Raw genomic sequence first — 12,618 nt, 5'->3', positions numbered from 1 at the left:
CCCCTCTCTTTGAGTGTGTGTGTGTATGTGTGTGTGTGTGTGTGTGTGTGTGTGTGTGTTTGTGTGTGTGTGTGTGTGAGAGAGAGAGACAGAGACAGAGAGAGACAGAGACAGAGAGAGACAGAGACAGAAACAGAGAGATAGAGACAGAAAGAGGTGCACCAAGGTGCCTGAGGAAACCAGAGGTACCTCTGAAGCCCCTCGATGCGGATCTGGTACCTAAGCTCTACAAGGGCAAGGGCAGGGGAGGTCTTAACCTCTGAGCCATCTCCTCAGTGCCTCTAAAGGCACATGGGTTTTGGTTTCTGGGGGGTGGGGCATTGGTTGTTTTTTAATCTACAAAATGTATGACAACACAGCCCTATCCATATTACCACTCGGACTTAATGGAGCATGCATTCTTGGGTGTCTGTGTGTCTGGGGCCTACAATCCCAGCAGGTGGAGGAGCGCCTGCTCAAAGTTCTTGGCTTTCCTCCCCCTCTTCAGTTACAGAATAAGACTGGGTTTCAATAATGGGGGAAGGAGGGAGGGAGGGGCATCCAGTCCCTTCTATAAGGGGTCTGTGTGTGAAGTGCTAAGTGGCTAAGTGGCAGTACACAGCTTCTTAAATGGGTCAGGGAGGGCAGCAAACCCAGCCCTTCCTATGCAGTAAGTGGGTTGTGATCCTGCAGTGACTTAGAGTCAGATTCCACCATTAGGGCAAAGGGGAGTGTCTGGAAGGAAGAAGCATTCCTAGAGACCTCATGGAAGCCACAGAGGGTCACTTTGCCATCCAAGGAAAGGCCAGGGAAACCCCATAGTGACAAGCTTTCATTCTGATTACTGGGAGACTTTCCCTAGCAGTGGTAGGGAACTTACCTTGCATTTCCAAAGCTCTGGGTTGGGGTCCATCCCCAGGACCAGGTGGAGGTGGGAGGGGTTGACTCTTAGAAAAAAGGGACCCTTAGGCACAACTACAGTTAGGCACACCTACAGGCAATGGTTTCTGCTTGGTCCCTACACATTTATAATGTACATTCCCCGTGGATGCCTCTCTTACCTAACATGCAGGGCTCTCCACACAAAGGCCTCAGGATGAGAACAAAATGGTGCACTTTCTTTTTAAGTCTTAGTCTGCATCTCGGAGGAAGGTAATTCCCCAGCCTAGAAAACCCATAGGAATGGTAGCACTGGTCTGTAGGGGTGGGGAGCCAAGACAGAGATGACATAGAATGCAGAATCTGCAGTGTCTAACATGATACAAAAACCACCCGTCCCCCATCCCTATGGGCACTGCATATACAAAGGACTATGTAAGGGGCTAGAGAGATGTGAACTGTCCTCCTAGGTCTCCAACTTGAGCTACAAGGACTGAGTTGGGTTATCTAGGCTGATGATCTCAGGAATAAGAAACCAGAGACTTGGCCAGTCTAATAGGGCCTGGCCTTCCAGAGCAAAGTCAATCTGGTAGGAGGTGGGGCTGTGACCAACAGTTGCCTCCCTGAGACCCAGTGGATGTGGAGCTGGGACTGAAAAGATTATACCAAACTTTTAAGCATCTCTATTCCTGTACCATGGCACCTAAGTGTTTTGAATTCATAGCCAGAGCAATTCTGGAAACTGCTTGAGCCCCTTGTCTTCTTTATTGCTTCTTCTACCCCAACTATGACAGCTCAGAGATGCCTGGAGCCACATAAGTAGCCACTGGTTATCTGTGCTCTTTTCTTTTCTACTTGGGCAAAGCAGCTCCCCGCCACCCATTCAAGGCATTTGCTACCCAGCCACATGAGCATCTGGCTGTATAGAACTGGATCATAGCTAAGAACTGATTCTTTCCCCAACTGTCTAGTTTGTGTAGCTGAGGAATTTGGAGTTTCCTCTTTTTCCAGAGAAGGAGAGGGGAATCCCACATATTCAGTAGTTAGAGACAGCCCTAATTAATTTTCCCAGTCAAAACTTTCTATACTTCTAAACTTCTAGCTCCCTGGTCCCTGTTGTCATTCCCCTGCAGTAGCAGCCATGATCAGAATGTCTGACTAAGTCATTTAAGCTCCACCCCAGTCACTTAAGAGAAAAGACAGTCAATGCCTGAAGGAATGGTTTTTGGCATCAAGGGTTGGAATCACTTCCAATCATGGCTAACACAAGACCAAGTGTGTGATTTTCCAATTTAAAGAGTCAAATGTTTCTCCTCCCCCCACCCCTTTTTTTTCCTAGGAACTCCTAGAGAACCCTGGAGGGTTTAGAAGGGAGAGGTGTACCCATTTAAGCTTAGATAATCCAGGACCAAGAAAGGCTACAAACTCTGTTCCAATCACAGATTCTGCTTGGATGAAAGTTATAGCCCAAATGACTGGTAGAACTCATACGGGCAGGCTACAGCGAGTCAGCCTGGCTCCTCTAGTCTCCCATGTCAGCATCGGAAGCAAATCTAGGCCAGAACCTTGGAGACCTGACTAGAATGGACTTTCCCCCAGGTCATGGTTCACAGGGCAGTAACCAGGAAGTGCCCAATATTAACATCAAGTTGGGTCTGAGGTTCAGAAATGGTGATGGGGTGGGGTGGCTTTCAATCTTGGAAGCAGGGAGTTATTTTTAAGTCAGTTGAGTGCCCAGGACTTAAGCCTTTTTGATTTTCAAGGAAAGGAGTCCATGAGTGACAAAGAGGATAGGACTCAATATAGGACTCAATAGGGGTGGATTATGCGTCTCCCCTCCGTCGTGTGTGTGTGTGTGTGTGTGTGTGTGTGTGTGTGTGTGTGTTACGTGCTTGCTTTTTTCCTCTTCCAGCTTTATTTCTTGGAACACATAATTTAGTGAGAGGAAAAGGGGGCAAGACTTTGCAATTTGGAATGGGGGAAGGAAGGAGAGAGATGGGTTACTCTTGGCAAAGGAGGTATGGGGCTTAGAACAAGAATTGAAAATCTACTATCCCTCCCAGCCTCCTTAGCCCCAAGCCTCACATCTACATTTCTTGTTTAGGTTGCATGGATGAAATAGTGTGGATTTAAGAGTAAAAGTTCACTCTTTCTCTCTAACAGGAGAGGGTCTATCCCAGTGGCCTTGAGAGTGGCAGTTCACTGTCATTATCAACAGTGCCACTCCCAACAAAGGACAGGATGTCTCTCTGGTGTGTATGTGGGCAAGGTGGTGGATCAGTGATTCTTTGTGCTTTTGTGAATTTGTAGGCGTTTCCTTTTTAAATGAGGCCTTATTCCAGAGCCCCACCAGAGACCCCAAGAGTTGAAACAGAAGCCCAGGCTCCTAGAGATTGCTACAAACTCCAAAGATACTGATCGAGGGTCCCCCATTTAAAGGCCTTGCCCTGCTCCTCCAGGTTCTGGTGTGTCCAGGTTGAGGCTCCAGAGAGCTTCTCAGGGAGCCAGAGTGAGGCTTAAGGAGGTGAATTTCCAATGTCAGTTTGGAACCATTTCATGGATTCCTAAGGCCTTTGCATCCTGGATGCACCATCCCAGGTGACTTGCTTGGTCAAGGACCTCTTCCCCCTTCCATGGGCTTCCTCCACAACACAAACCCTTTCTTCTAGATGCTTTCCCCTGGTGTTCCTTTGCCTTTACTCCTCCTCCCAGAGTTAGCCCTGCTGGGAACTCAAAGGGAAGCAGAAACACGCCATTCATTCCCTTTCACACAGTGCACATAGGAAAGCTGAGACAGGAGTCTGGGGGATGGGTGTGAGGCTTGCCCAACATGCTAATATGCTGGCCACTAGAGCAGGGACCTGCAGTGCTTGTAGTGTTTGGTAGGACTTTCTAAGCTCAGAATGGTTTTTGAGTCAGATCCAAACTGAATGCCAGGGTTGGATATCTGAGCTCTGACCCTTGCAAAGCCAGGGGTTGGAAGAGTGAGCTGGGGGACTGGGGTGTAGGGGAACAACAACCAGTCTTCCTATTCAGTCTAAATAGTGGTGTGGTTGCCATGTCCCAGGAGCAGAGGCATTTAGTCACTGCCCAAGACCTTCATTTTCAAAGCCATTCTCTTCTCTCTGTCTGCCTTTGATTCCACTCACAGATTCACTGACTTGGCTAAGTGCCCCAGGTTCCAGAGCCCTCAGAGGGAGCACACAGCAAATAACCTCTCCCTCTAGAGTCTTCTTTTCATCTTGCCCCAAGAGGAATATTGCAGGGCTGCTCAGATTGGGGAGCTAAGAAGACCTTCTGACTAAGCCAGCCCATGCCTCTGTCCCACGGGCAGTGGGCAGTTGTAGCTCTCGGATCCCAAGGTCAGGTTATCTAAAAAGATTTTCCTCGAAGGCTTGCTGAGTAGACCTGGACCGACTTCATTTTAAGACAGCCATGGGAGAGATGTTCTAGCTCCACACAAGGCCCCCAGGCCTATAACCAGGTCTTCTCTGCCCTGGCTAACGACCCTTTTCCAATCACAGTGCAGCAGGCCTTCCCAGACTTCAGAAAAGAATACTGAGAAACCGAGCAAGAGGGCAGAAGAGGAAAAAAAAATGTGTGTGTTGCGGGGGAGGGGGAGTAAAATGAAACAGAAGAAAGGAGAGAGAGAGAGAGAGAGAGAGAGAGAGAGAGAGAGAGAGAAATACCAAACAAATGATGGTGAAAAGAACAAAAGAAACAACAGAGCAAGTGTCAAACAAGAAGGGGAACAAAAAGAGAAAAGAATAGATTAAAAGACAAGAGCACTAGAATGCAAGCAAAAAAGAGAAAAAGAAAGAAACGCAGAGAATATGCAATCAAGATATCTAAAATCGAAGGAAAGACAGAAATTCAAACATAAAAGGCGCAGAAAGCTCGCAAAAGACTAAAGACAGGGAAAACATAGTCTGGAGAAAAGAGGAAAGAAAGCAAAACACGATCAAGACCAGGTCATTCTCAGGAAGCCTGAGAAGCTGAGCGACCACACAATGTTCAGCTAGGCGCATGCAGTCCGATGGGTCCGGCAAACCACCGTCTTTTCGGAGACGGAAGTGTCCCCGGGCCTCCGCTGCCACCGACCTGAGAAGGGCCGCCATCATTGCTACGACATACACTCACTTAGGTTAAAGAAGGCAGCCAGTTCTCACTTTACAATAAAATAGAGTAAAATGTAACAAACGCCCCTAAGTGGAACGGGTGGGCTCCTCTTGCCCCCTCCCTCCTGAGCCCGAGTCGGGGCGGGAGCTGACACCGAGGTGCCAAGTCCCCGTGGCCGGAACCCCTGGGGGCGGGTCGGCCTGGCTCAAAGGCAAGGCTGTAAAGGTCATAGGCGGTCTGCGGGGCTGCGCTGAATGGGATCCAGGGAGGTAAACAGACTCTTAACTTTCAACTTGGCCTTGACCTTCCTGGAAGTGTCTGGCGGGTATGTAAAGGAGCATGCTGAGGCTTTCAGGGCATTTGGCTGGGTCAGTAAAGGGGGCTCTAAGGCTACAGACTCCTCCCGGTGGGTCTAACAGGAGGTTCCCAGCGGGACACAAAGAATTCTGTGAAGCTGGAGAAAGGATTGGGGAGACCTAAGCACCAAGGATTGGGAAGGGATTTGGGAGCTGAATTCCTGTAGAGTCGCAGTGGGGAGACTCCGTTTCTGTGTGGGACCCCGGTTCATGCGGTGGGAAGAAGCGATCCACATGTTCTAGGGCAGTCCTTTATTTTTAAATAAAAGCAAATAATTTCACTATCCACGTACGCACTCAGGAACACAATTTGAAGTCGCATTTGCTCAATTTGCAAAACGTTTTCATAGGTAAAGTCTCACTAAATCGTCCTAGCGCTCCTGTAAGGTAAGCACCATTTTAGAGAGCAGAGTGCCCAATCGCGTTTTAGAGTCCAGTTGAGATCTGTGGCGAGTCGAGTCACACAACACAGGCACTCACATACATGGCATTCAAAGGCAACAGGACCCTAGCTCACATGCTAGTAGATGTCATACCTAGACCTGTTCCCTGGGATAGAACACACGCCGAATAAATTACTGAGGGAGCAAAACCAAATTCTTAGTACTATTTACGTTGAAAAACGTCTGATCCGGAGGATGTTGCTAGAACAGCTGGTTAGTATCAAAGTTGAAGCTGGTCGGCCCCACGTTCTGTAGGGAGTCTATGCAGGCTTAACTCCGGTGCGTGTTTATATAAGCATTTTACCTCCAAAAAGCTCAGTTGTAGCCATCGATGCTGTGATTTTTTTTCCCCTTCCCAGTACGTTATAAATAGAACCCAGGGCCTCACACATGCTAGGCGACCATCGCTAGAAAATTTTTTTTGTTATTGTTTAATTCTTCTTCTTCTTCCTAAGTTGAAATAGAACTGGTGAGGAGTGGGAGCACCTCAGGAATCCTAAGAATACAGGGTCTTAACAAATTGAATGCACCCACATAGCCCAGTGTCCATGTTGAGATAACATTGCTAGGGCCTTAGAAGGTCTCTTTATTACCTCTCTTTCCTTTGGCTTGTTTCTATTTTGACTATCTAAAGTTCTTGAACTCTGTAGCCGTGGAATCATACGAACTTAATCTTTTATGCCTGGCTTATTTCACCATCAGGTAAGCATAACGCATCCACGTAGAATTTAGCAGTGGTCTACTGGTTTTTAATCACGATGTTTAATTCCAGCTCGATTCCTTTGCTTATCCCACTCTCGCTAGAATCTGACTTGCTTCCAGTTTTGAGCCTCTGAGGATCGATAACGCTTCCCCAGATCCAGTGCACAGCCCCACTGTTACCCCCTTTTCTTCCTAAAAGTGGGAACCAGTGAGGACATAGTCCATTACTATAAGGTTTGTCGAGCACACGTATGTGTGATGCCCTGGGTTCAATTCTAAGACTATGTTGTTTCTATCATGCCAGCAGGGCTTGCCAGTGAAGATCGGAATTTCAATGATCTCTTCAGCTACAAAGGGAGTTTGAGACCAGTCTGTGGCATAAAATGCTGCGAGGATTTGCACGTCACATGTTCCAGGGACCATGCAAATCTTCTGGATATCAATGCAGTTTCAATGATCTACAAGAGAAAGTACTAGAACATACCCTGTGGTGGATGTAAAAATTCCTTTAGGCCCAGAAGTGTTTCCTCAAGTGATTTTGATTTTTTTTCTTTTTAAAAATGAAAGGCCATTCATGCTGTATCAGCATCAATAAACTGACACACAACACATCTTTCCTCCCCACTAAAGACAGGATTTCTCTGTGTAGCTCTGGCTGTCCTGAAACTCTTTCTGTAGAGCAGGCTGGGTCTCAAAAAGCCTGCCTCTGCCTCTCTGGTGCTGGAATAAAAGGTGAAGGACACCATATCCTCTATGTCCTGAATACAGGTGTCTCTGTCTACAGAAAGCTAAAAACTGAAAAATTCTCAGTCTTTAGGAGGAAATCCTGGTATTCCTGCCCTTTATGATTGGGTGAATAACAACCTTGATGGGGCTCTGAGAAGCAGTGAGGAGACACCTCCCCCCCCACCCTTTTTCTCCATGTTTTCAAATGTGATAAAAATTCGGTGGAAATGTTTGAGCTTGGTGTCGATTATTAGCAATGGTGGTTAAGAGTACATACTACAGGCCTTGGCTTTGGTTGAGAGTGATACACAGTATATTACCGGCCTCATTCTGGCTTTGGTTGAGAGAGATACATTGTATATATTGGGGGGGGGGAGGGCTCCATTCTGGCTTTCCTGGGCCCTTTCCTACAGTGACTCAAATTCAAGTTCAGGCTTTGGCTGAGCCCACTCAGAGCTCAAGGTATTCCGTTCTTTATCACAACCAAACCCTCGGTGTACAATAGAAAACTCAAATTTTCTGCCGGGGTGGGGAAACCTGAGAGTTTTAGAAAACTAGAAAGCACAAAAGGGTCTCACATGAAAATGATAAAGGAAAAAGTCTTTCAAGGTAGATTCCTGAAACAAGCCATTTGAATCTACCACACAATAGGCCCCAACAGAGGGCCTCGCACAATTCCAGCGGCTGGGGCACTTGGCTCTCTCCTCTTTAACTTCCTAAGAAATTTTAAGCCCGCAGGAAGCAGCTAGGGGGTCCTGAGCTTTCTAGTCCCTCAACTGTGTGGAAGTGTGCTGGGGCCAGGGTCAGTTTCCTGGACTTTCTGGCCTATAGAGTGGCACCGAAGAGCAGAAAGGCCCCACACAGACCAAGCCCCTGCATTCTTAGGATCCAGGATCCTCACTGCTGATTTATGGCCGCTTCGCCAGCCTTGGCTTCCCCTGACTGCAGATTCCAGAAAAAGGGATACAATCTTATTCTCGACCCTCCCTCTTCCATTTGTGATGTGTCAATCTCTCTTCTTCTCTCCCTCCCCCCTCTCTCCCCACTCCCTCCTACCCCAGCCTTCCTCTTTTCCACACTGAGTCCATTTCATCAAGTAAAGCCCCGCGCTCCTCTATCTCTTAGTCTCTTTCTCCACCCTTAAACGGAAATCCAGACCCCCTTCCCAGACTTATAGAGGCTCCGTTTCCTCTTCAGGTCCGGACATTGCGTTCCCTGGGCCAAGCACTGCACGTTTTCAGCGCTCCTTCGTGTGCCCCCTCCCACTCCCGCCCCTTGGCTCCGCCTCGCCCCGATTGGGGCCTCCGGAGCTTTCTGTGTAGTGACTAGGCAGAGTCCACGGGGACGGACGTCGAAGGCACTTCCCTGGGCGCAGTGTACTCGGGACAGGAAGGGTATCTACAATGAACTAGAGTTGCTAGGACCCAGACGCTGAGGCAAAGAGCTCCCTGATGCTATAGTTTTCATTCCCATCTCAGAAGCATTCCCGGGTTCTCCTTTGAGGCAGCCTGAAGTGGCCTCCCAGCCCTTCCCCCGACTCCCCTCATCCCCAGGAGATGGACACTTTATTGGGAGAGCTTTTTATTCTCTCGTTAAACCTGCCAAAGCGCAGAAGACAGAGAGCCAGAGAGAGACAGAGAGAGAGAGAGAGAGAGAGAGAGAGAGGAGGCGGCGACAGAGACAGCAGACAGAGGCAGAGACACACAGAGAGACACATACAGAGAAAGACAGAGACATCGTACACACAGAGAGAAAGACAGAGACACACATACAGAGACAGAGACAGGCGGAGAGGGAGAGAAGAGAGGAGAGGAGAGGAGGTGGAGCCGGCTCCCTGTCCCTTCTCCCCCTGCAATTTCTGCGGGTGGATTTTATGAGCTTCTCTCCCCCAGGCCACAGCCAATCAGAGCTCGGGCACGAGCTCTTGCGTCTCTTGCGTCAAGACGGCCCAGCCAGGCGAATGCAGGCGGCCGTGAGAGCTGGGAGCGATTTAAAACGCTTAGGATTCCCCGGGCCTGGGTGGGGAGAGAGCTTGCTGCCCCCTAGAACCCCCACCCTCGGCTCCCCATGAGCCGATCATTGGCCCCATGGAGCCCGGCAATTATGCCACCTTGGACGGGGCCAAGGATATCGAAGGCTTGCTGGGAGCTGGAGGGGGTCGGAATTTAGTCGCCCACTCCTCCCCACTGGCTAGCCATCCCGCAGCTCCAACGCTGATGCCGACTGTCAACTATGCCCCCTTGGATCTGCCAGGCTCTGCAGAGCCACCAAAGCAGTGCCACCCTTGTCCTGGGGTGCCCCAGGGGGCATCTCCAGCTCCTGTGCCTTATGGCTACTTTGGAGGCGGGTACTACTCTTGCCGAGTATCCAGGAGCTCACTGAAACCCTGTGCCCAGACGGCCACCCTGGCTACCTACCCTTCGGAAACCCCTGCACCTGGGGAGGAGTATCCTAGCCGTCCCACCGAGTTTGCCTTCTATCCGGGCTACCCGGGACCTTACCAGCCTATGGCCAGTTACCTGGATGTGTCTGTGGTGCAGACCCTGGGGGCCCCTGGGGAGCCTCGCCACGACTCTCTGCTTCCCGTGGACAGTTATCAGCCTTGGGCCCTGGCCGGTGGCTGGAACAGCCAGATGTGCTGCCAAGGTGAACAGAACCCTCCAGGTCCATTCTGGAAAGCAGCATTTGCAGGTAACTTCTACTCTGGCTCTCCTTGGCTCAGCATGGGCTACGCTGGCACTTGCTTGGAAGGAGGAAGAAGAGAGGAAGGGAGACTTGGGGCTCATGAGGAGAAGCCTGGGGATCCCTGGTTGGTTACTTTGGGCTGGGCGGAGGGTCCAGGCAGCTGGAGGGCCCGGGTAGAGGCCTCAGGGGGTCAGAATAAGGGGTCTCAGCAGGGTGCTACCAGAAACTTAAACGTAGCCAGTCTTCCCGTCCTCTCCAGGAGGCGCTGGGACCAGCCTTTCAATATGTCGGGAGAACCTTGGATCTTTGCTGTTGATTGAGGCCAAAGTGTCCCTACCCAGCACAGTCCCAGGCTAATTCTGCCCAAAGGCCAAATGACATAATCCAGTGGTTTTGAGGGTGGCATTGAGGGGTGGGATCGGAGATATTGGGTGTTTCCTCGAGAATACACCCCCTTCCATTTTTAGATCAATTTCGAAAGGAAAATTTAGGTTTTCTTTGACTGAGGGTGTATTGAAGGGTGTGTTCTTGCGTGTGTGTGCTGTGTGGGAAACATAATCCTGTTTTCTCATGTACATAATTTGCCAATTTGGAGGAGTGGCCGAGTCTGAACACGCGTGTGAAAGTGGACTGTGTGATTGTGGGCAAAAACCTGAAACGGTGGGTGTGTTTACAGACTTGCAGACTCCTGATGTGAGCTCATTCAGGGATGGTGGGGGTGGCCAGCAGGAGCAGAGGCTCAGCGAGTGGCATCAGGGACTCAGACAGAATCTAGCGCGCGTCTCTGGGCTTTGAGGGAGCCTGGCCCACACAGAGGATGATCAGGAAGCGCCTGCAGGATGACGTAGCCCTGAGGCTTGCAGGGCCTGGGTCTGCGCTAGGGCGCTAGAGAGGGGACTGATATGCCTTTTCTTCCCTCTCTTTTCCATCACACAGAGCCCAATGTCCAGCACCCGCCTCCCGACGGCTGTGCCTTCCGCCGCGGCCGCAAAAAACGCATTCCCTATAGCAAGGGGCAGTTGCGGGAGCTGGAGCGAGAGTATGCGGCCAACAAGTTTATCACCAAGGACAAGAGGCGCAAGATCTCGGCAGCCACCAGCCTCTCTGAACGCCAGATTACCATCTGGTTTCAGAACCGCCGGGTCAAGGAGAAGAAGGTTCTTGCCAAGGTCAAGACCAGCACTACTCCGTGAGCACCAGTGGGGATGGGCAGGGGAAAGGGGCTTGGCCTGGAGAATTGGGAGCCCGCCAGGGCCAGGACTGGCAGAGGACTCGGCTGAGGGACCCCAAGAGATGACACCTTTAGCAGGCTACTGAGTTCTGGACTGTTCCTCGGGGCTGTCCTGCATGTGCCAGAAGTGGGGGTCCTGAAATCACAGTCCCCTTCATCGTGGTTCAGAAGAACCTGTATCAGTCATAATCATTCATCCATAACCAGTACTAGTTGTCATGATAATTAGCCTCATATTTTCTATCTAGAGCTCTGTTGAGCGCTTAGAAATCGCTTTCATGAGTTGAGCTGATCGCGAATAAATTTGGAACAAGATCTTTTTGTAGGACAGTTTCCTCTCAGATCCCTTTCCATGTGCACCCAGTGTACCCTCCTTCTAGTGGTCAAGGGGGAAGAGAACGGGGTGGGGGACAAAGGTGGAGTCATCCTTCTAAGGTGCCCATGCCCACTTAGCATTTTTCTGAGATGATACCAGGGCAGGACAGACCATGTTAGCGGGTGCTTCTCCCCGCTCCCTGTCCACCTTCTCCTGTGGTCTCCCTCCTCCTGGACAACCTCCTAGGCTGAACAGAGTGGGAAGCCCCCATCCCATATGCTGAGATTTTGCAGTGGAATGAGCCCAGGGGCCTGACTGGGTCAGAACCACCTGGAACACAAAGAAAGGACCCAGAGAGATGGCAAGGCAATTACTTGGCGCTTTCCTAAACTCTGCTTCTGCTAAATGATGGATTTGGACTATCCTGGTTGTTCTGACACAACTGGGGTAGGGTTTGTTGGGCATTTGGGAGCAACATGCAATAGTCACATGCGGCCTTGCCAGGACTCCTTCCAGGCCCAGTGGTTACAGGGAAGAGCAGTGTCCCACCCTATCCTCAGGCTTTTGAAAACTCACTAGAGTTTGGGAAACCAGAAAATGGCCCCCTTACTACCTATTCTTTTTCCTGGTCACCTTTCTTTTTTTTTCTTTTTTCTTTTTTTTTCGGAGCTGGGGACCAAACCCAGGGCCTTGCGCTTGCTAGGCAAGGGCTCTACCACTGAGCTAAATCCCCAACCCTCCTGGTCACCTTTCTTTACCACTGGAGGAACTTCTCTCCTCCAGGCAGGCCTGGCAGAAGGGGGATGCCTTTTTACTGTTATTGTTTTTTTATGTAAATGACAGCAACTGGAAAAAGTGAAGAGGCCAGAATTAGGATGGACGGATTCCTGGCACCCAGTGCCAAAGCGGCCTCAGACTTTTTCTTTCCCCTTTCACTGCCTGGATCCCCCAATAAAAGGAACTCAGGGGTACCAACATTTTTTTCTTCTTCCTCACAAGCCAGGACATAATACAAAAATCCTGGAAACCCCAGAGGATGGCTATTTGTAGAAGTGGCACCAGGGGACAGATGCAGAGGCTCTCATCCCCTGATGTACTCGGACCCACTGTGGGGTACAACTATAGGTCCCTGGTCAGCAGAGCCAGCAAGGTGACAACAGTCGTTCTGAACCTTGGACTGGT

General features: G+C 50.1%; 1 protein-coding gene across 1 annotated transcript; it reads left to right on the top strand.

Moving 5' to 3' along the window:
• The first annotated feature begins 9,179 nt into the window (after window positions 1-9,179).
• Window positions 9,180-11,435, top strand: Hoxb13 (homeobox B13). The gene is made up of 2 exons (XM_032913736.1): window positions 9,180-9,895; window positions 10,826-11,435. The coding sequence occupies exons 1-2, from the start codon at window positions 9,292-9,294 to the stop codon at window positions 11,080-11,082; spliced, it is 861 nt and encodes a 286-aa protein (XP_032769627.1). The 5' UTR covers window positions 9,180-9,291; the 3' UTR covers window positions 11,083-11,435.
• Window positions 11,436-12,618: the final 1,183 nt, after the last annotated feature.

Source organism: Rattus rattus, chromosome 9 (assembly GCF_011064425.1).
Source record: "Rattus rattus isolate New Zealand chromosome 9, Rrattus_CSIRO_v1, whole genome shotgun sequence".
In the NCBI taxonomy this organism is placed as follows: Eukaryota; Metazoa; Chordata; class Mammalia; order Rodentia; family Muridae; genus Rattus; species Rattus rattus.
The sequence above is the reverse complement of the archived record's forward strand: the minus strand, read 5'-3'. Positions and strand labels throughout refer to the sequence as shown.

What these genes read in the sequence shown, in the direction of transcription:
- Hoxb13 (XM_032913736.1), top strand. Translation starts at nt 9,292, where the DNA reads ATGGAGCCCGGCAATTATGCCACCTTGGACGGGGCCAAGGATATCGAA. An exon ending in CTGGAAAGCAGCATTTGCAG is followed by an intron (nt 9,896 to 10,825) that starts GTAACTTCTACT and finishes TCCATCACACAG; the next exon opens with AGCCCAATGTCCAGCACCCG.